General features: G+C 52.9%; 2 protein-coding genes across 2 annotated transcripts; one reads left to right on the top strand and one right to left on the bottom strand.

Moving 5' to 3' along the window:
* Positions 1-550: 550 nt before the first annotated feature.
* LOC133339267 (angiomotin-like) lies at positions 551-8312 on the top strand. The gene is made up of 3 exons (XM_061547406.1): positions 551-715; positions 5051-5480; positions 7731-8312. The coding sequence occupies exons 1-3, from the start codon at positions 677-679 to the stop codon at positions 7943-7945; spliced, it is 684 nt and encodes a 227-aa protein (XP_061403390.1). The 5' UTR covers positions 551-676; the 3' UTR covers positions 7946-8312.
* A 1891-nt stretch (positions 8313-10203) lies between these two features.
* Positions 10204-26853, bottom strand: LOC133339269 (uncharacterized). Its single transcript, XM_061547408.1, has 7 exons — positions 26669-26853; positions 23844-23903; positions 21927-22081; positions 17056-17254; positions 15817-15974; positions 11647-11980; positions 10204-10232 (listed from the first exon to the last, which is right to left on the bottom strand). The coding sequence occupies exons 2-7, from the start codon at positions 23896-23898 to the stop codon at positions 10204-10206; spliced, it is 930 nt and encodes a 309-aa protein (XP_061403392.1). The 5' UTR covers positions 23899-23903; positions 26669-26853.
* Between the last annotated feature and the right edge of the window lie 411 nt (positions 26854-27264).

The raw sequence follows: 27264 nt of genomic DNA, 5'->3' as shown, positions 1-27264 counted from the left end.
TAATGTAGTAAATGGTAATGTAGTGTGTATAGTGTATAGTAGTATTGTAGTGTATAGTGTGTAGTGTATAGTGTAGTGTATAATAATGTAGTGTATGGTAATGTCTGTGCGCTACTAACAGCACTTGCCCTACAGCCCTGCTAGAGGCTACCTGGGGGACCTTTGTGCGCTACTAACAGCACTTGCCCCTACAGCCCTGCTAGAGGCTACCTGGGGGACCTTTGCCTGTGTGCTACTAACAGCACTTGCCCCTACAGCCCTGCTAGAGGCTACCTGGGGGACCTTTGCCTGTTGTCTTACCCCCTCAGACTCGCCGCACGTGAAGACGGCGTCACCACCACCAACAACAACAACAACGCCGCCACCACCACCACCACCAACAACTCCACCACCACCACCACCAACAACAACAACGCCGCCACCACCACCACCACCAACAACTCCACCACCACCACCAACAACAACAACTCCACCACCACCAACAACAACACCACCACCACCACCAACAACTCCACCACCACCACCAACAACAACAACACCACCACCACCACCGCCACCACCCTTCCCAGCCGCTCTGGACGTGTGGCCGGGCAACCGCGTGACGTTTCGCTGCCCCCTGCCCACGGAGGGGAGGGGGGCAGGGGGCGAGGGGAGGGGAGGGGGGGCAGAGCGGGCGATGTGGAGGGCGAGGCTGGAGAACGGCTCTTCGCTCATGGTGAGCGGGTCTCTGTGTGGGTCTCTGTGGGTCTCTGTGTGTGTGGGTCTATGGGTCTCTGTGTGGGTCTCTGTAGGTCTGTGTGTGTGTGGGTCTCTGTGTGGGTCTCTGTGTGTGTGGGTCTATGGGTCTCTGTGTGGGTCTATGGGTCTCTGTGTGGGTCTCTGTGTGGGTCTCTGTGTGGGTCTCTGTGTGGGTCTCTGTGTGTGTGTGGGTCTCTGTGTGGGTCTATGGGTCTCTGTGTGGGTCTCTGTGGGTCTATGTGTGTGGGTCTATGTGTGTGTGGGTCTGTGTGTGTGGGTCTATGGGTCTCTGTGTGTGTGGGTCTCTGTGTGTGTGGGTCTCTGTGTGGGTCTGTGGGTCTCTGTGTGGGTCTCTGTGGGTCTGTGTGTGTGTGGGTCTCTGTGTGTGTCTCTGTGGGTCTATGTGTGTGGGTCTATGTGTGTGTGGGTCTGTGTGTGTGGGTCTGTGTGTGGGTCTCTGTGTGTGTGGGTCTCTGTGTGTGGGTCTGTGTGTGGGTCTCTGTGTGTGTGGGTCTCTGTGTGGGTCTCTGTGTGGGTCTGTGGGTGGGTCTCTGTGTGGGTCTGTGGGTCTCTGTGTGGGTCTCTGTGTGGGTCTCTGTGTGGGTCTGTGGGTCTCTGTGTGGGTCTCTGTGGGTCTGTGTGTGTGTGGGTCTCTGTGTGTGTCTGTGTGGGTCTCTGTGTGTGGGTCTCTGTGTGTGTGGGTCTCTGTGTGTGTGTGGGTCTCTGTGTGGGTCTATGTGTGTGTGGGTCTGTGTGTGTGTGGGTCTCTGTGTGTGTGGGTCTCTGTGTGGGTCTGTGTGTGTGTGGGTCTATGTGTGTGTGAGTCTATGGGTCTCTGTGTGGGTCTATGGGTCTCTGTGTGGGTCTCTGTGTGTGGGTCTCTGTGTGGGTCTCTGTGTGGGTCTCTGTGTGGGTCTCTGTGTGGGTCTATGGGTCTCTGTGTGGGTCTCTGTGTGGGTCTCTGTATGGGTCTGTGGGTCTGTGTGTGGGTCTATGTGTGGGTCTGTGGGTCTCTGTGTGGGTCTCTGTGTGGGTCTCTCTATGGGTCTGTGGGTCTCTGTGTGGGTCTATGTGTGGGTCTGTGGGTCTCTGTGTGGGTCTCTGTGTGGGTCTATGTGTGGGTCTCTGTGTGTGTGGGTCTCTGTTTTGGTCTGTGGGTCTCTGTGTGTGTGGGTCTCTGTGTGGGTCTCTGTGTGGGTCTCTGTGTGTGTGGGTCTCTGTGTGGGTCTGTGGGTCTCTGTGTGGGTCTATGTGTGGGTCTGTGGGTCTCTGTGTGGGTCTCTGTGTGGGTCTATGTGTGGGTCTCTGTGTGTGTGGGTCTCTGTTTTGGTCTGTGGGTCTCTGTGTGGGTCTCTGTGTGGGTCTCTGTGGGTGGGTCTCTGTGTGGGTCTCTGTGGGTCTCTGTGTGTCTCTGTGTGTGTGGGTCTCTGTGTGTGTGGGTCTCTGTGTGGGTCTCTGTGTGGGTCTCTGTGGGTCTCTGTGTGTCTCTGTGTGTGTGGGTCTCTGTGTGTGTGGGTCTCTGTGTGTGTGGGTCTATTGGTCTCTGTGTGTGTGGGTCTCTGTGTGTGTGGGTCTCTGTGTGTATGGGTCTCTGTGTCTGTGTGGGTCTCTGTGTGGGTCTATGTGTGTGTGGGTCTCTGTGTGGGTCTGTGGGTGGGTCTCTGTGTGGGTCTATGGGTCTCTGTGTGGGTCTCTGTGTGTGTGGGTCTCTGTGTGTGTGGGTCTCTGTGTGTGTGGGTCTCTGTGTGTGTGGGTCTCTGTGTGGGTCTGTGGGTCTGTGGGTCTCTGTGTGTGTCTCTGTGGGTCTGTGTGGGTCTCTGTGTGGGTCTCTGTGTGTGTGAGTCTCTGTGTGTGTGGGTCTCTGTGTGGGTCTCTGTGTGGGTCTCTGTGTGGGTCTATGTGTGGGTCTGTGGATCTCTGTGTGGGTCTCTGTGTGTGTGGGTCTCTGTGTGTGTGGGTCTATGGGTCTCTGTGTGGGTCTGTGGGTGGGTCTCTGTGTGGGTCTATGGGTCTCTGTGTGGGTGTCTGTGTGTGTGTGGGTCTCTCTGTGTGGGTTTCTGTGTGGGTCTCTGTGTGGGTCTATGGGTCTCTGTGTGTGTGGGTCTCTGTGTGGGTCTCTGTGTGGGTCTATGGGTCTCTGTGTGTGCGGGTCTCTGTGTGGGTCTATGTGTGGGTCTCTGTGTGTGTGGGTCTCTGTGTGGGTCTCTGTGTGGGTCTCTGTGTGTGTGGGTCTCTGTGTGGGTCTGTGGGTCTCTGTGTGGGTCTGTGGGTCTCTGTGTGGGTCTCTGTGTGGGTCTATGTGTGGGTCTGTGGGTCTCTGTGTGGGTCTATGTGTGGGTCTCTGTGTGGGTCTGTGGGTCTCTGTGTGGGTCTATGTGTGGGTCTGTGGGTCTCTGTGTGGATCTATGTGTGGGTCTCTGTGTGGGTCTATGGGTCTCTGTGTGGGTCTGTGGGTCTCTGTGTGGGTCTATGTGTGGGTCTGTGGGTCTCTGTGTGAGTCTATGTGTGGGTCTCTGTGTGGGTCTGTGGGTCTCTGTGTGGGTCTGTGGGTCTCTGTGTGGGTCTATGTGTGGGTCTCTGTGTGGGTCTATGGGTCTATGTGTGGGTCTGTGGGTCTCTGTGTGGATCTATGTGTGGGTCTGTGGGTCTATGTGTGGGTCTCTGTGTGGGTCTGTGGGTCTATGTGTGGGTCTCTGTGTGGGTCTGTGGGTCTCTGTGTGGATCTATGTGTGGGTCTCTGTGTGGGTCTATGGGTCTCTGTGTGGGTCTGTGGGTCTCTGTGTGGATCTATGTGTGGGTCTGTGGGTCTATGTGTGGGTCTCTGTGTGGGTCTGTGGGTCTATGTGTGGGTCTCTGTGTGGGTCTGTGGGTCTCTGTGTGGGTCTATGTGTGGGTCTGTGGGTCTCTGTGTGGGTCTCTGTGTGGGTCTATGGGTGTCTGTGTGGGTCTATGGGTGTCTGTGTGGGTCTCTGTGTGGGTTTCTGTGTGGGTCTGTGGGTCTCTGTGTGGGTCTGTGGGTCTCTGTGTGGGTCTATGTGTGGGTCTGTGGGTCTCTGTGTGGGTCTATGGGTCTCTGTGTGGGTCTCTGTGTGGGTCTGTGTGGGTCTGTGTGGGTCTGTGTGGGTCTGTGAGTCTCTGTGGGGGTCTATGGGTCTCTGTGTGGGTCTGTGGGTCTCTGTGTGGGTCTATGGGTCTCTGTGTGGGGATGTGTGTGGGTCTCTGCGTGGGTCTCTGTGTGGGTCTGTGGGTCTCTGTGTGGGTCTGTGGGTCTCTGTGTGGGTCTGTGGGTCTCTGTGTGGGTCTGTGGGTCTCTGTGTGTGTGGTTCTATAGGTCTCTGTGTGTGTGGGTCTGTGGGTCTCTGTGTGGAGCTGTGGGTCTCTGTGTGGGTCTGTGGGTCTCTGTGTGGGTCTGTGCGTCTCTGTGTGGAGCTGTGGGTCTCTGTGTGTGTGAGTCTATGGGTCTCTGTGTGAGTCTATGGGCCTCTGTGTGAGTCTATAGGTCTCTGTGTGGAGCTGTGGGTCTCTGTGTGTGTCTATGGGTCTTTGTGTGAGTCTGTGGGTCTTTGTGTGAGTCTATGGGTCTCTGTGTGAGTCTATAGGTCTCTGTGTGGGTCTGTGGGTCTCTGTGTGGGTCTCTGGGTCTTTGTGGGTCTCTGTGTGGGTCTCTGTGTGGGTCTGTGGGTCTCTGTGTGGAGCTGTGGGTCTCTGTGTGAGTCTATGGGTCTCTGTGTGGTTTTATAGGTCTCTGTGTGGAGCTGTGGGTCTCTGTGTGGGTCTCTATGTGGGTCTCTGTGGGTCTCTGTGTGGGTCTCTGTGTGGGTCTGTGGGTCTCTGTGTGGGTCTGTGGGTCTCTGTGTGGGTCTCTGTGTGAGTCTATGTGTCTCTGTGTGAGTCTATGGGTCTGTGTGTGTGTGGGTCTACAGGTCTCTGTGTGGGTCTGTGGGTCTCTGTGTGAGTCTACGGGTCTATGTGTGTGTGTGGTTCTATAGGTCTCTGTGTGGGTCTCTATGGGTCTCTGTGTGAGTCTATAGGTCTCTGTGTGGAGCTGTGGGTCTCTGTGTCGGTCTGTGGGTCTCTGTGTGTGTGGGTCTCTGTGTGGGTCTGTGGGTCTCTGTGTGAGTCTATAGGTCTCTGTGTGGAGCTGTGGGTCTCTGTGTGTGTCTGTGGGTCTCTGTGTGAGTCTATGGGTCTTTGTGTGAGTTTACGGGTCTCTCTTGTGTGCGTTTTCTATACAATGCAACGGATAGAAGCCAGGCCTCCACACGACGTTGCCCCCCCCCCACCCCCCCCACCCCCCCTCTGTCTCTCGCAGATCTCCGGCGCCAACGCGAACCAACACGGTGCCACCTTTACCCTCAACTCGTCCGCTCACTCCGCGTCGCTCTCCTTTGAGCGAGCGTCGCCATCGCACAGCGGCCTCTACTCCTGCTGCGTCCGCCACGGAGCCGCCGCCAACGGAGCCACCGCTGCCGCCAACGGAGCCACCGCTGCCGCCAACGGAGCCACCGCTGCCGCCAACGGAGCCACCGCTGCCACCAACGGAGCCACCGCTGCCGCCAACGGAGCCCCCACCTCTGCTACCGCCACCGCTGTTGCCGCCACCGCCGCCGTGGTGGAGCAGCAGCCGGATCCGCAGCAGCAGCAGGAGGTGGAGGAGGACTGCCGCTGCTCCTTCCGGCTCCACGTCGAGGAGCCGGCTTCGTCTTCCGCTCATCAGCAGAGCGATGGATCCACGCCTAACGGTGGGTGTGCCCTGCCAGCCAGCCAGCCAGGCAGGCAGGCAGCGTGACCAGTCAGGCAGCCAGGCAGGCAGCAAGCGTGACCAGTCAGGCAGCCAGGCAGGCAGGCAGCGTGACCAGTCAGGCAGCCAGGCAGGCAGGCAGGTAGGAATCCAGCCAGGCAGGGTTCCAGCCAGCCAGCCAGGCAGGCAAGCACCCAGGCAGGCAGCAAACCTGACCAGTCAGGCAGCCAGGCAGGAATTCAGCTGTCCAGGCAGGTAGTAATCCAGCCAGCCAGGTAAGAATTCAGCCAGGCAAGAATCCAGCCATCCAGCTAGACAGCTAGGAATCCAGCCAGCCAGGTAGGAATCCAGCCAGGCAGGCAAGGCAGACCAGCATCCATGTGTGTGTAGTGTCAAGCGGAGCGGGAGACGAGGTTTCTGAGGAGGCACCTTCTTTATTCAACTCTTCCAGGTTCACAGGTTTGCTTCTCCCAAGTCGCCTAGCCCAGACACAACGCCGACCGTGATGCGCCGACCGAGACGGCCGACAAAATTCCGGCAGCGCAATGTCGTCTCGCGAAGGCGGCCGGTTCCCAGAACCGGCAGACACGGAGCTCTCCGCTCTCCGCTCTCCGCTGCCGTGATCCTACCCGGCGCCGCGGAAGTGGTCATCACCGGCGTGCGTGCCGATCGTCACCCGCAGCTGCCGTTGCTGGATAACAGACGACGCTGTTACCCTGCATCTGTGTAGTGTAGTGTGCAGTGTGTAGTGTAGTGTATAGTGTGTAGTGTGTATTGTAGTAGTGTATAGTGTGTAGTGTAGTGTATAGTATAGTAGTGTATAGTATAGTGTGTAGTGTATAGTATAGTAGTGTATAGTATAGTGTATAGTGTAGTGTATAGTGTAGTGTATAGTGTAGTGTATAGTATAGTGTATAGTATAGTGTATAGTATAGTGTATAGTGTAGTGTATAGTGTAGTGTATAGTATAGTGTAGTGTATAGTATAGTGTATAGTGTAGTGTATAGTGTAGTGTATAGTGTAGTGTATAGTATAGTGTATAGTGTAGTGTATAGTGTAGTAGTGTATAGTGTAGTGTATAGTAGTGTATAGTGTAGTGTATAGTGTAGTAGTGTAGTGTATAGTGTAGTAGTGTATAGTATAGTGTATAGTAGTGTATAGTGTAGTGTATAGTATAGTAGTGTAGTGTATAGTGTAGTAGTGTATAGTATAGTGTATAGTGTAGTAGTGTGTAGTGTAGTGTATAGTGTAGTGTATAGTGTAGTGTATAGTGTAGTAGTGTGTAGTGTAGTGTATAGTGTAGTGTATAGTGTAGTAGTGTGTAGTGTAGTGTATAGTATAGTAGTGTAGTAGTGTATAGTGTAGTGTAGCGTGTAGTAGTGTGTAGTGTAGTGTATAGTGTAGTGTATAGTGTAGTGTGTAGTATAGTGTATAGTGTAGTAGTGTATAGTGTAGTAGTGTAGTGTAATAGTGTAGTGTATAGTGTAGTAGTGTATAGTGTAGTAGTGTATAGTGTAGTAGTGTATAGTGTAGTGTATTAGTGTATAGTGTAGTGTATAGTGTAGTGTAGTAGTGTATAGTGTAGTGTATAGTGTAGTGTAGTGTATAGTGTAGTAGTGTATAGTGTAGTAGTGTATAGTATAGTGTAGTAGTGTAGTATATAGTGTATAGTATAGTAGTGTATAGTGTAGTGTGTAGTATAGTGTAGTGTGTAGTATAGTGTATAGTATAGTAGTGTAGTGTATAGTATAGTAGTGTATAGTGTAGTAGTGTATAGTGTAGTAGTGTATAGTGTAGTAGTGTATAGTGTAGTAGTGTATAGTGTAGTAGTGTATAGTGTAGTAGTGTATAGTGTAGTAGTGTATAATATAGTGTAGTAGTGTAGTATATAGTGTATAGTATAGTAGTGTATAGTGTAGTGTATAGTGTAGTAGTGTATAGTGTAGTAGTGTAGTGTATAATGTATAGTATAGTAGTGTATAGTGTAGTGTATAGTGTAGTAGTGTAGTAGTGTGTAGTGTATAGAGTATAGTATAGTAGTGTATAATGTATAGTATAGTAGTGTATGGTGTAGTAGTGTAGTGTAGTAGTGTGTAGTGTAGTGTATAGTGTGTAGTGTAGTGTATAGAGTATAGTATAGTAGTGTATAATGTATAGTATAGTAGTGTATAATGTATAGTATAGTAGTGTATAGTGTAGTAGTTTAGTGTTCAAGGCTCCCCGGGGGCTCTTTATCTTCTTGCGAGTGCAGTGACGACGTTCTTGGCCGTCATCTGCTCGCTGCTTGCCGGGGTCGGAGTCATCGCCGCGCTGCTCTTCGTGCTGCTCAGAAGATACCGAAACTGCAGCTCCGTAGACAAAGCCACCGCTGCCACCAAAGGCACCGCCACCACCACCACCGCTGCCACCACCGCCGCCACCGCCACCACCATCTCCACCATCGCCACCAGCTCGGAACACGTGTGAACCCTCCGCTCTGGACACCCCTAGGTCGATGCTCGTGTGTGAGTGTGTGATGGGGTCTGTTGAGTCATCACACAACAGCCCTTGTAGCAGTACCTGTTATTGTCTGCATCCTGTAATCCCCAATGATGTATGGTGGTCTGTATAGGCGCGCATTTAAACGATGCATTCTTTTTTTCGATTTAAAGCTTTCGTGGCTGCAGGGATTCATCGTCTTGGTTCTTTCGGTAAAGTCATCGCGTAGAAGGGAGATAATAAAATAATAAAAATAAACCATAATAAAATACAATTTTAAAATAATAAAAATAAAACGTAATAAAATGCAATTTTAAAATAATAAAAATAAAACGTAATAAAATACAATTTTAAAATAATAAAAATAAAACATAATAATATACAATTTTTAAATAATAAAAATAAAACATAATACAATTTTAATAGTAATAAAAATAAAACATAATAAAATAATTCTCACGACGTTTCGGCCACAACGCAAGCAGCCGTCCTCAGGTGAAGAGCAGGTCTGTCGAGAAGACATTCAGACGCTGTCTTCTCGACAGACCTGGTCTTCACCTGAGGACGGCTGCTTGCGTTGTGGCCGAAACGTCGTGAGAATTATTTTATTATGTTTTATTTTTATTATTTTATTACTTCCCTTCTACGTGACTTTACCGAAAGAACCAAGAAGATGCATTCTTTGACGATTTTCTTCCAAGCACCACTAAGTCGGAAACTATCCGAACGGTTAAAATCATTTTTGTATTTCGCTCAATTTCGGTGGCCAGTAGTATCTAGTTTTGCACAGAACTTCAACATCATCAACATCAATTGAGTGTTCTTGTTGGCACGCGTGTTCTGCCACTGCCGCCAGCTGTGTTTGTGAGTATTTAATTTTTCTTTGGTGTTCTTTTAGTCTCGTGGTGATCATTCGCCCTGCCTGGCCAACGCAGCATTTGCCACATGAGCAATTAGTCCGGTACACACCTTCTGTTTATAGCTTCTGTAATACATCTTTAGTGCCAGATATTAGTTAATGTATTTAATTTTCCCGTGTCAAATCTCCCTGGGATGTTTTGTTTTTCCCAAAAATATGACTGACTTCTACAGTTTGAGAGGTCCAACCCAAGGCCCTCCACCATCAGTCACACAGTTTGCTAAACGTTTACCAGTGTGGCTCTCAATTGGCTCAAAGCCCAGGAATCACTCCACCACATTCCCGCTGCTGTTAACAAACCGGAATCTGAACGTAAATTGGTCCAAATGTGACAGGTCTGGAGTGGAGTCAACAATTGTTGAAAAACTGGGGGTTGTTCGGGGCCGCCTGTGGTGACCCTCACAACCATTTATGGCCTTGGGCCAGGAAAGTCACGAAAAAGTTGCACACGAACGACGCATCCACGCAAGCTCCCGATGCTCCGTTTTGAAGTTTGAAAATGAAACAACTTTGAATTGTATAATGTTTTGAATTAGATAATTGTATTTCTTCATTAAAAGCTTATATCATTTTACATCTGGAAGACTTCATTGAAAACTACATTTCGTGTGAATTTTCTCTAGTCGTTAAGTAGATGGCCTTGCCGGGGTTCGGTTCGATGCGGACTTTCACCTGGTTGGGATCGCGGGGTGGAGATAAGGCGACATAGAGCTGGCCGTGCCAGAAGACTGCCGTCTGCAGATCGATTCCAACGCGATCGAACGTCTGTCTCTGCGCCTCCGTCGTCCATGCAGGGGGCGCGTAGGTTTACAGCGCCCCCTGCATGAAAACAACAGAAAGTGCAGCGTTCGCCACAGATAGATAAAGTTGTGCGCTTATATAAGAGTATATTTGGCATCCCAAATCTCAACTGCTATTGTGTGGCGAGTTTTCTGACCCATTAGCTCTATGAGCTCTTCACATTGTCGATGACAAATAGGACATTGTGCCTCTTCCTTTTCCGCCAAACTTTTTAATATGTTCAGCTAAGAATGGGTCAAATTGTGATAGCAGCAATTCTAGGATGCCATGAAAATTATCGTTATTCGTTGACCCAAACCGTTCATCATCTCCCCTAAACGCAAGTCCTCTTTCACCCAAGAACTTGAGCCACTGCTACAACTCTTTTCAAAAATGTCCCTCCAGTATTTACGTTCCCCATCAAGTTGCTGCATGCGATCTGCATCTACAGCACTGCCCTTTGTCCGCTGGTGCAAGGCAAGCATGCTTGATCTGTGTTCTGCACTCTTTGCGTGTTCCCCTATTCTTTCAGGGTGTTTCCAGTCACTCAACCCCTGACGAAAGCCACCGAGCTTGCTGGAGAGCAGTTTGCATGCAAAACAGTGCACACACATCCTGTCGAGGGTGAGTAGAGTAGCCACTGTCGAGAAACATTCTGCCCATTTGGCAATATATAGTTCAGAAATTCATTGATGAAACTTCTAGTCTTTCCACCAGGCGCTCTATCTCGGTCTGAAGCTGGGTATTTTTCACTGAGGTTTTGGAAGGGGACAATACGATACTCCTCAGACGATACTCAGATGATACTCAGATGACGATACTCAGACGATAATCAGATGACGATACTCAGACGATACTGATCATCTGTATTATCGCTTTTTTTTGGTTGGGTAAGATCGTGTTAATGTGCCGTCAAACCCACCACTACCACCAATTCGGGCTGTCTGCATGATGATGATGATGATGACGATGAAGGTGGTGACAGTGATGATGACAATGATGATGACAATGATGATGGTGGTGATGATGATGACGGTGACGGTGACGATGATGGTGGTGATGACGATGCCGGTGGTGATGATTGGCAAAGCATCACGGTACTTGGATTAATGTTGTGGACTGTGCTGTACTAGTATACTACACTATACACTACACTACCGTACACTATACACTACACTACTATACACTATACACTACACCACGTAGCGCTACGTAACGCTAACCGCAGCACAACCACCACCACCACCAGGGTGGTGCTTCTCCGTCTCTCCGCGGACTGTCAGGCGGTACCACCTCCTACTCCCTCCCCTCCCTCCACCTCCCCCTCCTTACTTCTCCCCCTCTCTCTTCCTCCTACTCCCTCCCCATCCTACTCCCTCCCCATCCTACTCCCTCCCCATCCTACTCCCTCCTTTCCGATCCTACTCCTTCCCTCCGTCTCCTCCTCCCCCCCTGTCTCTCCTCCTCCTACTCCCTCCCCATCCCACTCCATCCCTCCATCCTCCATCCTCCTGCCGCCCATCCTCTCCCTTCCCAACCGTTTCCGGGGTAATGTACCACCACCGCCACCACCGCCACCACCACCGCCACCGCCACCACCGCCACCACCGCCACCACCCCGCCACCACCACCACCGCCATCCCACCGCCACCACCGCCACCACCACCACCATCGCCGCCACGCACCATCGCCGCCACCACCGCCACCACCGCCACCATCGCCGCCACCACCACCGCCACCACCACAACCATCGCCGCCACCACCGCCACCACCACAACCATCGCCGCCACCACCGCCACCACCACAACCATCGCCGCCACCATCGCCGCCACCCGCCAACCATCGCCGCCACCACCACCGCCACCACCACAACCATCGCCGCCACCACCGCCACCACCACAACCATCGCCGCCACCACCGCCACCACCACAACCATCGCCGCCACCACCGCCACCACCACAACCATCGCCGCCACCACCGCCACCACCACAACCATCGCCACCACCACCGCCACCACCACAACCATCGCCGCCACCACCGTCTCCGTACGGCTCCGTCTCTCCGCCAACGACCGACAGGCGGTAGGACCTCCGGCACTCTGTGCCAGTATCTCCAGACACGCAGTACCCGCCGGTAGCGGCGGTAGCGGCGCTAGCGGCGCTAGCGGCGGGCGTAGCGGCGGTGAGGGTGCAGGAGTAGAGGCCGCTGTGGGTCGCCGAGGCCCCCGACAGGCCCAGGGTCGCGTCGCCTGCCCGGAGGTCGCCATCGAACCGCAGCCAGGACGGGAGCCCCTCCCAACGCTCACCCTGGCGGAGCGGCAATACCTGGGGCAGGGTAGCAGCGGAGACTCAGCACTGTCACCCATAGACTCAACACTGTCACCCATAGACTCAACACTGTCACCCAAAGACTCAGCACTGTCACCCAAAGACTCAACACTGTCACCCATAGACTCAACACTGTCACCCACAGACTCAACACTGTCACCCATAGACTCAACACTGTCACCCACAGACTCAACACTGTCACCCATAGACTCAACACTGTCACCCAAAGACTCAACACTGTCACCCACAGACTCAACACTGTCACCCATAGACTCAACACTGTCACCCAAAGACTCAACACTGTCACCCATAGACTCAACACTGTCACCCACAGACTCAACACTGTCACCCACAGACTCAACACTGTCACCCAAAGACTCAACACTGTCACCCACAGACTCAACACTGTCACCCAAAGACTCAACACTGTCACCCACAGACTCAACACTGTCACCCATAGACTCAACACTGTCACCCAAAGACTCAACACTGTCACCCACAGACTCAACACTGTCACCCATAGACTCAACACTGTCACCCACAGACTCAACACTGTCACCCATAGACTCAACACTGTCACCCATAGACTCAACACTGTCACCCACAGACTCAACACTGTCACCCATAGACTCAACACTGTCACCCACAGACTCAACACTGTCACCCATAGACTCAACACTGTCACCCATAGACTCAGCACTGTCACCCACAGACTCAACACTGTCACCCATAGACTCAACACTGTCACCCATAGACTCAACACTGTCACCCACAGACTCAACACTGTCACCCACAGACTCAACACTGTCACCCACAGACTCAACACTGTCACCCATAGACTCAACACTGTCACCCATAGACTCAACACTGTCACCCATAGACTCAACACTGTCACCCACAGACTCAACACTGTCACCCACAGACTCAACACTGTCACCCACAGACTCAACACTGTCACCCATAGACTCAACACTGTCACCCACAGACTCAATACTGTTACCCACAGACTCAACACTGTCACCCACAGACTCAACACTGTCACCCATAGACTCAACACTGTCACCCACAGACTCAACACTGTCACCCACAGACTCAACACTGTCACCCACAGACTCAACACTGTCACCCATAGACTCAACACTGTCACCCACAGACTCAACACTGTCACCCATAGACTCAACACTGTCACCCACAGACTCAACACTGTCATAGACTCAACACTGTCACCCATAGACTCAACACTGTCACCCACAGACTCAACACTGTCACCCATAGACTCAACACTGTCACCCACAGACTCAACACTGTCACCCACAGACTCAACACTGTCATAGACTCAACACTGTCACCCATAGACTCAACACTGTCACCCACAGACTCAACACTGTCACCCATAGACTCAACACTGTCATAGACTCAACACTGTCATAGACTCAACGCTGTCACCCATTGACTCAACACTGTCACCCACAGACTCAACACTGCCACCCATTGACTCAACACTGCCACCCATAGACTAAACACTGCCACCCATAGACTCAACACTGTCACCCATTGACTCAACACTGCCACCCATAGACTAAACACTGCCACCCATAGACTCAACACTGTCACCCATTGACTCAACACTGCCACCCATAGACTCAACACTGTCACCCATTGACTCAACACTGTCACCCATAAACTCAACACTGCCACCCATAGACTCAACACTGTCACCCATTGACTCAACACTGCCACCCATAGACTAAACACTGCCACCCATAGACTCAACACTGTCACCCATTGACTCAACACTGCCACCCATAGACTCAACACTGTCACCCATTGACTCAACACTGTCACCCATAGACTCAACACTGCCACCCATAGACTCAACACTGCCACCCATAGACTCAACACTGTCACCCATTGACTCAACACTGCCACCCATAGACTCAACACTGCCACCCATAGACTCAACACTGCCACCCATAGACTCAACATTGCCACCCATTGACTCAACACTGTCACCCATAGACTCAACACTGCCACCCATAGACTCAACATTGCCATCCATAGACTCAACACTGCCACCCATAGACTCAACACTGTCACCCATTGACTCAACACTGCCACCCATAGACTCAACACTGTCACCCATTGACTCAACACTGCCACCCATAGACTCAACACTGCCACCCATAGACTCAACACTGCCACCCATAGACTCAACACTGCCACCCATAGACTCAACATTGCCACCCATTGACTCAACACTGTCACCCATAGACTCAACACTGCCACCCATAGACTCAACATTGCCATCCATAGACTCAAACTTGCACAATAGACTCAACACTACACCATAGATTCAACACTGCCACCCATAGACTCAACACTGCCACCCACAGACTCAACACTGCCACCCACAGACTCAACACTGTCACCCACAGACTCAACACTGTCACCCATAGACTCAACACTGTCACCCATAGATTCAACACTGCCACCCATAGACTCAACACTGCCACCCACAGACTCAACACTGTCACCCACAGACTCAACACTGTCACCCATAGACTCAAACTTGCACAATAGACTAAATACTGCAACATAGACTCAACACGGCCCATACTACCGACAGGAGCAGGCGTCAAAGTCGGGATCGAACCTACGACTTCCTGCACACCAGGGTGAGGTAGTTAACATCTCCTAGCCACACTCCCCACCGAACCCACACAGTGGGGATGGAACCCACGACCTCCTGCACACCAGGCGAGGCAGTTAACATCTCAGACCCACCATGGCACCCGTTTGATAAGTATCAACATTGGCTGGCATCGCGTCTTTCGTCAGGGTTCCTTGGAGAGAACAAAAAAACATCTCAACACTTCCCCAGCGCTCGCGACGTTGGGAGCGGTTGTCTGGGTTGGACGTTCCAACGTCATTCTCGATTTACAGCCCCTACACAGGGACTGCCGCTACTTGCGAACGAGTAAAGTTCCAGAAGTTTGTTCCCAACGTGTTGTACTGCATGTACAATAGTACCATGCATTATACACTACTATACTGAATTATACACTACTATACTGCATTATATACATGACTACACTACTACACTAAATTATATACCACTATATTCTATATTATTTACTACTACACTTCATTATACATTACTACACTACACTAGATACTGCTACACTACATTATATACTACTACACTGCATTATATACTACTGCACTACATTTTGCACTACTACACTACATTATATACTACTACACTACATTATACACTACTATACTACATTATACACTACTACACTACATTATACACTACTACACTACATTATATACTGCTACACTACATTATATACTACTACACTACATTATACACTACTATACTACATTATACACTACTACACTACATTATACACTACTACACTACATTATACATTACTACACTACATTATATACTACTACACTACATTATGCACTACTACACTACATTATATACTACTACACTACATTATATACTGCTACACTACATTATATACTACTACACTACATTATATACTACTACACTACATTATACACTACTACACTACATTATATACTACTACACTATAGTACAGGGACTCCTCTACTTGTGAACGAATTAAGTTCCAGAGGGCGAATGTTTGTAAGTAGATACATCTAATTGTTGTAAGTAGATGAGTAAGTAGAAAGAGTCGAACGTCCGTAAGGACAACGTTTTTAAGTGGAATGTTCGTAAGTGGAATGTTCGTAAGTGGAATGTTCGTAAGTGGAATGTTCGTAATTAGAGGCGCCCGGCCCCCCGTCCCCGTACCCACCACGAAGTTGGAGCCGTTGTCCAGGTGGACGTCCCACCGCACGATCAGCGACCGCTGCTCGATCTGCGGCACCGCGCCGCTGACGGAGCACGGGAGGCGCTGCGAGTGTCCCGCGGAGACCTCCACCCTCGTGGTCAGAGGCTGCTCCTCGCACAGACCTGGCGGAGGGGGTCACCGGCGATCGCGGTGAAGATGATGGCGATGATGAGTGTGTCGTGTGTGGGTGTCGTGTGTGTGTCTGTGTCATGTGTGTTATGTGTGTCTGTGTCGTGTGTGGGTGTGTCGTGTGTGTGTGTGTCGTGTGTGTTATGTGTGTGTGTCTGTGTCGTATGTGTCGTGTGTGATGCGTGTGTGTATCCGGTGTGTTTGTCGTGTCTGTGTGTGTAGTGTTTGTGTGTGTGTAGTGTTTGTGTGTCTGTGTCGTGTGTTTGTCTGTCCGTGTGCATGTGTGTCTATGTGTAATGAGCGACTTCCGTGACACGTCGTGTAGAGGGTACTTTTTTTTTTATTTCTCAAACTAGCACAACACAGGATAACCTTATCTTCTCATTCTGAGTACAACACTGAGATATTAACGTCTCCGCTGGCTACAGACAGCCGATCACTCGGCGTGGTCCCACCGCCCTCACTCGGCCACGCCGCTGGCTGGCGGCGTGATGACGATGGCGGTGGAAACCCCGCAGGAGATCTTCCACGTGGCCGCACGACAGAGAGAGATGACGACAAGTAGCGACGCAGCCAGGACCCAAGACTTCTCGTGGAATCTTGGAGCAGGCTCCCAATGTATCTCAGATAACCCCACCTGTTACCTTTGCCCCAGAAACCTCTTCAACCGTGCCCATACCTGTGATTCGCTTTCCCGGCCGGCAGGTGCCACCATGTCATTACATATTTGTGCATACGGTGGTGAAAGGTGGTGCTGTAGTTAGCGCGATATGATGCGTTCCGAACCCGGCGACTCAAGTTTGATTCCCGCTCATGGCCAAAACCACAGCGACGATTATCTGGACCGGACCTGGGCCTCCCCTAGGTCGACTCAGCCAAAGATGAGTACCTGGTGTGGTGTGTAGTGAACATCGCCACTAGGGGAGGCAAAGGTGGCCGGGCGTGGTGCTGGCCACCCACCTCCTCGTGTACCATTCCAGCCTTCATAGGTGCTACTCGCTAACAGCACTTGCCCCTACAGTCGGCTAGAGGTCAGAGGCCACTCGCTACACCCTACATCACCCCCCCACTCACCACCGAACACCTCCAGCAACACGTCCTGCAGGTAGGAGCCAATTCCCACGGTTTCGAGTTGGCACTGGTAGACACCGGCCATGGAGTGCGCCACTCCCAGCAACAGCAGCGAGCTCTCGCCGCGACCAATATCGACCGTGGGCACGATGTAGTCGTACTTGGTCCGAGTTTGGTTCATACTCGCCGTGTAAATGTAGACCTGTGGGGTGCGCACAGCGGCAAAGATCACCCCCCCCCCCCGTGTGGCCGTAACTGGGTAAGTCGAAAGAAGCAGTAGCTAGCACCGCACACAGACACACACAGACACAGACACACAACAACACAACAACAACCGCCATTCGCCACTAAGTGGCGGTGACATCACCACCACGCTTGTGCCAGGCCATGTGCACCTTGAGGCCACGTGAAGTGTCGAACGCCCGCTGGCAGGAGGTCACGGGGCAAACCCAGCAGGTGCCACGGGTCGACTGACCGAGATGACCGAGATGACTGGCTGATGCACCACCTGTGCCCCCTACTGTGCCAACTTGTTGTGCTTTAGCCACCCGGCGCTCCACTCGTTGTTGTGAGCGTCGCTCCTCCGCCCTCCATTATTGTTGGAGGGCGACTGCCTCCAACTGCCCAGTAGCGTCCTTCACGAGCCTCCTCCACAGAGGCCGATCTTGACACCGCTGGTACCAGTCATCGGCAAGTCCACTCAGCTCCACGTCCTCCTGTACCACATCACTCCATCTCTTCTCTAGCCCGTGCCTCCTGTACCACATCACTCCATCTCCTCTCTAGCCCGTGCAGGGCCCGTTTAGCCCCCTCGATCCGGCCGAACAAAAGCTGTTTAGGCATGCGGTGACTGGGCATGTGGGCTACATGACCCAGCCAACGCAGCCTTGCCTGCCAGAGGAGCTCACCGATGGGACTTTGCCCAAATCTTTCAAGGATTTGTGAGCTCCTCACACAATCCAGCTTGGTGAAATCCAGGATGGATCGTAGGCAGCCAGCCTAAATGTTTCTAACCAGCGAAGATGCTCCATTAGGGGGGTCCACGTTTCGCTAGTGTAGAGAAGGGAGAGAATGACCGTGGCTGAGAAGACCTGATGCTTCGTGCGGAGCGACAGACCAGGCAGCTTCCACACAGTGTTATGCAACCGATAAAAAGATATTGCCGCTCGACTGATTCGGAGTGAGACCTCCACTGCCAAACCGAAGCCGGTCATGAGCACACTGTCCAGGTATGGGAAACTCTCCACTCTCTCCACAACCACCCCATAAACTATTGGGAGTTGTGGGGGTGGAGTGTCCGATGATACAAAATACCCAGGCAGGTGCTTAGTTTTGGTGGGGCTGATGGTAAGGCCCCACCTCTTAGTGGCATGCTCCAGTTTCAACAGAAGCGTCTCCAACTCCTCCTCTGAATGAGCAGCAGCATACGTAACATGGTTGACCAATAGGGAGCCATCCCTTGATCGCACCCAGGCATTGATCAGCCTCCCATTATATCTGTACCAAGTGGAAATTCCTCCAGTACAGCTATTGAAGGCTTCATGAACTACATGGTCGAAATGAATGTAAAAAAATGTTGGAGCCAGAGAACATCCCTGTCGCATCTCAAAGTGAACAGGGAATGGCTCCGACTCCCGGCCACGTAGTTTTACCCGGGCCCGCTCACCATCATAAAGGTCCTTAATGATCATGAGCAGCGGATCATGCACTCCGAAAGCACGAAGATCAACCCAGAGCCCAGGCCTACTGATGGCATCATAGGCCTTGACCAGGTCAATAAAGCAGAGATGTAGGTCTTGTTGGAATTCCCTACACCTCTGCTGTAGCAGACGGACAGAAAATATGGCATCTGTGCAGGACCGCCCTTTCCTGAAACCGCATTGGGGCTCCGCAAGCCTCTCCTCAGCGTGCCTAGCAAGGCGATGTTGAATAATCCTTGCCAGGACCTTTCCCGGCACACTGAGGAGTGAGATGCCCCTGTAGTTGTTACAGTCTGTGCGGTGCCACTTCTTAAAGAGGAGGCCACCAGAGCATCCTTCCAATCCTGCGGAACCCGTCCAGTGGACCAGACTGTTGTTATGATGTCATATAGGGCAGTCTGTGCACAAACGCCACCCTCTTTCAGCATTTCGCTTGGGAGATCATCTCTGCCCGGTGCTTTTCCTGGTCTCGGACTCTGGATCGCCTTTAGACCTTCCTCAATAGATGGCACCTCAGCCAGCCACTCACAGGGGGTGACTTCTTCCAATATTTGAGGCACCGCAGCCTCAGCAGGGTCATCCCCACTTTGTGCCATGATGTTTTCCTGGCTGAGAGATTTCCCTTCCCCCAGGACCTCACAGAAATGCTCATCAAATCTGCAAACCTGTTCCTGGGGGTCGGAGATTGGATCACCGTTCTTTCCCCTAATGATGGTAATAGGTGTGGCGCTGCAGGTTACTTTTTTTATGGAATTAAATAGTGATTTGTGATTGCGGGCCATTGAGGCAGACTCCATCTCCTCAGCAACCCGCGACCACCACCCATCCTTGCAGCGCCTCACGGCTCTCCGAATCTCCGAGCAAAGGCTGCGGTAAGCCTCTTCATTCTCTGACATGGGATGCTGTAGACGATTATAGTGGGACTGTCGCTTTTTCTCAACCATCCTGAACACCTCCTCTGTCAGCCAGGGTCTCTGGTGAGGTCTGGACCGCGTACCCAAAGCAGTCATTGCAGCTGCATGAGTCACAGTCCTAAACCTCGCCCATTTACCCTCGACATCAGGAGGAGTGGGGGACGATGCCAACCCCAGCTGCAAGCGTTGATGAAATTCTCGCTTGCAACTTCCATCAGCTATCTGAGACCAGGCCACCTTAGGTTGGAATGTGGTCCTTGGTGTACACCCACCACCGGAGTGGAAGAATGGCAGGCGCATCTTACAGATGACTAGTCGATGGTCAGAGGGCAGATCAGCTCCACGGTAGGTCCTGGTGTCAAGGACATGGGCTCGCATCCGCTGGTCCGTCACTATGTAGTGCAGCAGATGTTCTTGCTTGGACCCGGCATGCATCCATGATGTTGTATGGATGCGCCGATGCCAGAACAGCGTGTTGATAATTACAAGCCCATGGGCTGCACAAAAATCTAGTAGCCTCCTACCGTTGTTATTGAGCTGATCTGGCCCATGCCTACCAATCACTCCAGACCAGGTGCCAGCATCATGACCAACTCGGGCATTGAAGTCACCCAACAAGATGACTATTCCGAGGGGCCACTTTAGCCAGCACCTGTGACAGGAGGTCATAGAAGGCATCTGACTTATTTGGCTTTGCCTGCATCCCTCCACGGATGTTCTTCTTCGGTGGGGGCATAAGTAACCACGGCTACCACTCCTTGCCTCCGGTTGATGGGAAGGCGAACCCAAAGTAGCCTGGGGCTTACAGCTTCCCACACCTCACCGCCACGCTCCCACGTCCCCTTCATTCTTTTGTTCAGAAGAAGAACCACACCCTTTTACTTGACAGTCTCCTGCCCCGAGTAGAGGACTGTCCACCCCTCATGGTGGCAGGAACCAGAGCCAGTCCACCGGACCTCCTCAATGCCACAGAGATCCAGGCAGTACCAGTCCAGCTCCCGACAGAGGAGTGGCAGCCTCTCCTCCGCAGTGAGCATTCGAACATTCCACGTGGCCACACGTAGTGGCTTTTTCTTGTTTCTGGTGGAGCCCCAAGGGTAAAGATTCAGTCTCCTGGCTCCGCCAAATGGGGTTTGGCCAGGAGACGTCATATACACCTATCCCCCCGGAGCCTCCGGCACAAGCTTATTAATTAGATATTTTTCACCTGGTTTAGTGGTAATTTATTGAAGGTGGAGGGGTTACCAGCCCCTCGCACCCATCCAGAGTCCCCATTTAGCCGCTACGGTGGTCACAAACGCTCTGAGGGGAGAGGCCAATAGGAATTGGCCCTCCACCCCATGGCACTGTCCACGACAACGTTGCCCGTCCGGCACCACGGGGAGGTAGGGGGTTGTTTTTGCCGGACACACACATACATACACAATGATTCCCCAGTATCCTCTGACAGAGTAGTCTCTAACAGCCTGTTAGCGAGCACCTATGAAGGCCGGAACGGTAAACGACCGACTTTGTCTCCCCAGTGGTGATGTGTACTACACACCACACCAGATACTCATTTGAGGCTTAGTCGACCTAGGGGAGGCCCAGGACGGGTTCAAATAATCGTCACTGGCGGTGGCCCTGAGTGGGAATCGACCTCGGGTCACCCGATTCGTAGCGCAGCGTAGCGCTAAACGACTCCCCCACCGCTCCCCAACACACACGCACACACGCTGTAAGACACACGTAGCATATATTTCAGTGAGTACATTTATAAATGTGGTACATTTACAATTTATAAACCAGTGCCAGACCAGAGATTCCTAACAAAAGGTTTCTATTTGGTGTTAGAACATTTGAACACAACTCCTGCTGTTGCGTTGCCAAGAAGGGTGAAACCATATTCTTATTTTTCCATGACTTTGACACTGGAATTAAAGTCAAATTTGTAGCTGCTCACCCCGAGCTATAAATGCGCCGATGGTGGATCACCCTTGTGCTGTTCACCTTTTGGCGTTCTTTGCTCTGACACCGGTAGTGAGACTGGGCCCTGAAGAAGGCTGCCGTCTCTGGTGTAGGCCAATCAGTTTCAAAGACAACGCCATAGAACATTATAGTTACGTAATTATCAAAGACAACGCCAAAGAACATTATAGTTACGTAATTATCAAAGACAATGCCATACACAAGTATACTGTTCTACTGACACTCGTGGTGAGACGACGCCATTTTTCCATAACTTGGATGCCTAGCAAAAACAACAACAAGGTTCCCGTACCGTTTCTTTCGTAAGCGGCTCCCTCCAGCGGACCAGACTGAGGCTCAGGCTGGCGACCTCCACCGGCAGGGAGCATCGCAGGGTGGCGTTGCCTCCCAGCGGCGCCTTCACGAGCTCGGACGGTTCCAGTCTGTGCATCACGGCACGCGCCCAACCTGGGCACACACACAGAGACACAAAGATGGACGCCATTCACCGTGTCACCTCTAGCAGGGCTGTAGGGGGCAATTGGCTGTTAGTAGCAAGTAGCAGCGCTTATGAAGGCTACTGGCACTGTGGCACACACAGGGTGGGTGAGTAGTCAGCACCACCTCTACACTCACACTGACGTACAACAACCGCCATTCGCCACTAAGTGGCGGTGACATCACCACACGTACACACACACGTGCTTAAGCTAGTCCATCGCATCCGATGAAGACTTCCATTACTTCTTGTGGGTTCTCTGATGGCCGTGCGGTCCTGCCACAGACGGAGCACATGGAGGCCGGTCCCGCTGGGACCGGTGCAGCTACGTCCACGCTGCTTCCTTTGTCGCTTCGCCAGGCCGCGTTTCGGCAATTTTTTTCCCTTCAGCCGACCGCGCTCCTCGATGGCAGAGGCCGCGCCGGGGTGGAACGGTCAGCAGCAAACGGCCGCGAGGGAGACGGGGGGGGGTCTACCCCACGCTTCCTTAGCGAGGCCTTCAACCAATCCTTGAGCCGTTTTTCTTCGGCCCAACTCTGCAGAGCGACGGCCCAGCTCCGGCTGTCCGTACGTACGCCATCTTTGGCGGGCAGGCGGTCCGCCGGCATTCGGATGGCCGTGGCAATGAGCCGCCTGAGCTGTTGAGGCTGCGTGCGACGGTCGCCTCGACGCTCCTGCGGCCAGCTCTCTGCAGGATTCTTAAGTGCGGGAACACGGTCCTTGCTGGGGTGTTCGTTTTCACAACGCGACTGGAGGCATTTGGATGCTAAGCGGCTCTGTTTGTCGTAGGTGTCGGCTGCAAACCGTCCACGTTTCACGTCCATGGAGGAGTGCGGAAGCACACAGCCCGCCGCTCGGTATGCCGCAACTTTGGGGTGGAGGTTACCGTTGCTGAAAAACCCTCCAACCCGAGTCGTCCAAAGGGGGGCGAGGCCTGCGTGATCCGGTGCTGGATGTTCCCGGCGGACGTCGCGGTCTTCCGAGGGGAACGATGGCGAGCGTGGAGTCCGAGATGGGGAATGCGGCTGGTCCAGGCGGAGGCTCGGATGACCACTGACCTAGCGCCTCTGTTGCTTTGGGATGTTAACAGACGGCCTCCATTCAGCTGCACACTCTCACAGCTGCAGCCGGGGTGGGTTGTGGCTTGCGGAGCTTCAGGGTGCTTGCCACCAGAGCGAAGTCATCCGCATACTGGAGCTCAAGTGGACGCTCAGATTCAAATCTCTGCGGCTGCTTGGAGCCTCCTGATGTCGAAAAGTTTCCCATCCAACCTGAAGTCCCGGGGTCACCCCACTCTCCGTTTCCATGTCCTTGTGGAGTAATGTTGTGATGCGTAGGAGGACGCCATTGAATGGGACCGGCTCAGTTACAGAAACCTCACCCTCACAGCGATGCCCACCCCAACGGGTTCATACTCCTGACCTACAACCGTTACTCCGGCCATGTTCACACAAAGACCCACAGACTCATGCAGAAACCCACAGACTCATACACAGACCCACAGACTCACACAGAAACCCATAGAATCACACACAAACTCAGACTCACATAGAAACCCATACTATACACTACACTACACACTACTACACTACACTATACACTACTACACTACACACTACTACACTATACACTACTACACTATACACTACACTATACACTACACTATACACTACCCAATGAGTGGCTTGTGGTGGGGGGGGGGGTGGGGGGTGTTGAGGTTGAGGAGCTCACCGCTGACGCAGCCTGCGGCCACCAGGAGCAGCAGCAGCCACGTGACAGGGTTCATGTCGCCTGCACGTGGGAGGAGTGACGTCACAATCACCACCACACAGACACAGACAAAGGTCCCCCGTGTAGCCTGTGACAAGCTGTAGGGGCAAGTGCTGTTAGTTAGTAGCTAGTAGCAGCAGCGTCTATGAAGGCTACCGGCGCTGTGGCTACACACAGAAGGGGTGGGTGGCCAGCACCACGCCCGGCCGCCTTTGTCTTCCCAGCGGCGATGTTTACTCCACCAGGTACTCATTTGAGGCCGAGTCGACCTAGGGGAGGCCCAGGACCAGTTCAAATAATTGTCACTGTTGGTGGCCGTGATCGGGATCAAACCTGGGTTGCCAGGTTTGTAGCGCAGCGTAGCGCTAACCACTACACTACGCCTAGGCACTCACACAGACACACAACACACAACAACCGCTATTCACCACTAAGTGGTGGTGACATCACCACGACGCTTGTGCCAGGCCATGTGCACCTTGAGGCCACGTGAAGTGTCGAACGCCCACTGGCAAGGGGTCACGGGGCAGACCCAGCAGGTGCCACGGGTCGACTGACTGAGATGACCGAGATGACTGGCTGATGCACCACCTGTGCCCCCTACTGTGTCTACTTGCTGTGCTTTAGCCACCCGGCGCTCCGCTCGTTGTTGTGAGCATCGCTCCTCCGCCCTCCATTGTTGCTGGAGGGCGACTGCCTCCAACTGCCCAGTAGCGTCCTTCACGAGCCTCCTCCACAGAGGCAGATCTTGACACCGCTGGTACCGGTCATCGGCAAGTCCACTCAGCTCCACGTCCTCCTGTACCACATCACTCCATCTCTTCTCTAGCCCCCTCGATCCGGCCGAACAAAAGCTGTTTAGGCATGCGGTGGCTGGGCATGCGGGCTACATGACCCAGCCAACGCCGCCTTGCCTGCCGGAAGAGCTCACCGATGGGACTTTGCCCAGATCTTTCAAGGATTTGTGAGCTCCTCACACAATCCAGCCTGGTTAAACCCAGGTGGATCGTAGGCAGGCCAGCCTTAATATTTCCAACCGGCAAAGATGCTCCATTAGGGGGGTCCACGTTTCGCAAGCATAGAGAAGGGAGGGAATGACTGTGGCCCAGAAGACCTGAAGCTTCGTGCGGAGCGACAGACCAGGTAGCTTCCACACAGCGTTACGCAACCGATGAAAAGATATTGCCGCTCGATTGATTCAGAGTGAGACCTCTGCTGTTAAACTAGAGCCGGTCATCAGCACACTGCCAAGGCTTGGGAAACTCCCCACTCTCTCCACTACTGCCCCATCACCGATTCGGAGTTGTGGGGGTGGAGTGTCCAATGGTACAAAATACCGAGGCAGGTGCTTAGTTTTGGTGGGGTTGATGGTAAGGCCCCACCTCTTAGTGGCACGCTCCAGTCTCAGCAGCAGCGTCTCCACACACACACACTCTCTCACACACTCTCACACACACACACTCTCTCACACACTCTCACACTCTCTCTCTCACATATGTTCTCTCACACACTCTCACACACTCTCACACACTCTCACACTCTCTCTCTCACATATGTTCTCTCACATACTCTCACACACTCTCACACTCTCACTCTCTGACTCTCACGCCTGCCGTAAGTTAGGAGGGGAAACCCAACTGCAGGTTTGACATTTTGCCAACGTGAGCTGATGGCAATCTTCTGTTTGGGTCGCTCTCTCTTTCTCTCTTCCGGGAAACGGGAAAAGTCCGTGGACGGGGGGTGGGGAGAGAGAGAAGGGGGAGAGAGGGGGGGGAGAGAAGGGGGGGGGGGAAGAGAGGGGGTAGAGAGAGGGGGTATAGAGATAGGGAAAGAGTAAGGAGGAGGATCAGAGGGTGATTCTTCGTGTTGATGTTGGTGTCTACGAAGAAAGTAGCACAGGTTGATTTTGCTGCACAATGGGAAAACACGTAAAATATGTATTTAAAAAAGGAGGGGGGGGGGGAACACATAAAACAAAGCGATAAAAACAAAATACCGCAACGATGAACGAAGCAAAGTGCCAGTGAGCGCTAGGGCAAGAATGGCTGCGTGCAGGACGAGAGAGCGAGCGAGAGAGTGAGCGAGAGGTGGGGGTTTACATAAAGCAAAGTAAAAAAAAAAATTACGAAATGATGAACGAAGCAAAGTGCCGACTACACCGAGCATCTTCTTGTTTCCACTGCATCGTAAAAACAAAAGAGAGCTAGGGCTGTGAGGAAGCCAGCAGGCCTGCCGCGTAGCGAGTGTGTTTCGAGTAGAAAGGGAGACAGAGCTGGGACACAGCACGGTCCTGTGTTGTTGGAGACACTCACAGTGCTGGAGGAGAGATGAGGAGCCCTCGATGGAGCTCTGAGAGCGAAAGAGGTCACCGTGAAGCACAAAAAACTCTTTCTAGCGACGCTATGATGCAGATGAAAAACTAGGCCGTCGTTCGCGGGTCATAGAATGCTTGGAACGCAGGGAAAACGCACCCTCTTCCCAACATGCAGAGGGGGAGAGAGCGGGGTGGAGGGGTGGAAAGGGAGGGGTGGAGGTGTAGAGAGAGGGAGAGAGAGAGAGGGGTAGAGGGGGACCTGCAGGGCCTCCCACTGGGACAGCTGCTGCCACCTTTCTACAGGAGCGTCCTGCCGACGTGGAGCTCCCTCGCCGTCAGGAGGCTGAACCAGCCGCGATCGGCCGAAGATCTGGTCTTCGAACCGATCCTCAGGAACCCGCAATACAAAGCTGCCATCCACCACCACCGCCACCCCCGGCACGGAGAGGCGCCTCGCCAACACGCGGCTCACCAGAACGGGAGATCTGGTGGAGCCTGGAACACGGGGCCGGTGGCTCGGACCGGCAGACATGGCCGCAAAGACGGGGGGCTGCAGTCGCTCCGGGTGGCTGCCCGGATCCTGGCCGAAGCCAAGGGGGCCTTCTCAGCGGCAGCGGGGAGAACGCCCCCCATCGGCGTTGGGGATGACGAGGCCCCTCTCGGTCCCCTCCACCGGAGCTCTCCGTCGTGCCGCTGCATCGCCAGTGCCGACAAGTGAAGGCGGATCACGACCCGTGCCGGCTGGGAGACCTACCGGAGGTGGCCTTCGCAAATGTCAAGAGGAAGGTGCTCTACTCCTACATGGTCCGGTGTCACCAACAGGACACCCTGAGGAGCCACAAGGACCAGGCCTGGAGGAGAGCCCTGCTGCCCTGCGTGTCTCCGGAGAGGCCTCGCTGGAGGCAACTCTACTCCAGCCCGACGTACAACCGCGTCGGCGACCTCGGCTGGAGTGTCGCCCACGGCACCGTCACCGCCAACGCCTCCCTGGCGCGCTTCACCGACACGTCCCCGGAGTGCCGGTTCTGCGGTAAAGTGGAGACGGTGGCGCACCGATACGTGGAGTGC

The sequence above is a fragment of the Lethenteron reissneri genome, unplaced genomic scaffold (assembly GCF_015708825.2).
Source record: "Lethenteron reissneri isolate LAM-NWPU_2019-01 unplaced genomic scaffold, ASM1570882v1 scaffold_172, whole genome shotgun sequence".
NCBI classification, from domain to species: Eukaryota; Metazoa; Chordata; class Hyperoartia; order Petromyzontiformes; family Petromyzontidae; genus Lethenteron; species Lethenteron reissneri.
Note: the sequence above shows the minus strand (reverse complement) of the source record. Positions and strands in the feature narration are given on the sequence as shown.

Bases quoted from the DNA above. Each gene is read 5' to 3' on its own strand.
- LOC133339267 (XM_061547406.1), top strand. From the start codon at position 677: ATGTGGAGGGCGAGGCTGGAGAACGGCTCTTCGCTCATG. The intron at 716-5,050 runs GTGAGCGGGTCT...TGTCTCTCGCAG, and splicing joins AGAACGGCTCTTCGCTCATG to ATCTCCGGCGCCAACGCGAA. The intron at 5,481-7,730 runs GTGGGTGTGCCC...TTGCGAGTGCAG, and splicing joins CGATGGATCCACGCCTAACG to TGACGACGTTCTTGGCCGTC.
- LOC133339269 (XM_061547408.1), bottom strand. From the start codon at position 23,898: ATGAACCCTGTCACGTGGCTGCTGCTGCTCCTGGTGGCCGCAGGCTGC. The intron at 11,981-15,816 runs GTGGGTACGGGG...ACCCTGCCCCAG, and splicing joins ACAACGGCTCCAACTTCGTG to GTATTGCCGCTCCGCCAGGG. The intron at 10,233-11,646 runs GTGGTGGTGGCG...ACTGCTCTCCAG, and splicing joins CGGTGGTGGTGGCGATGGTT to CAAGCTCGGTGGCTTTCGTC.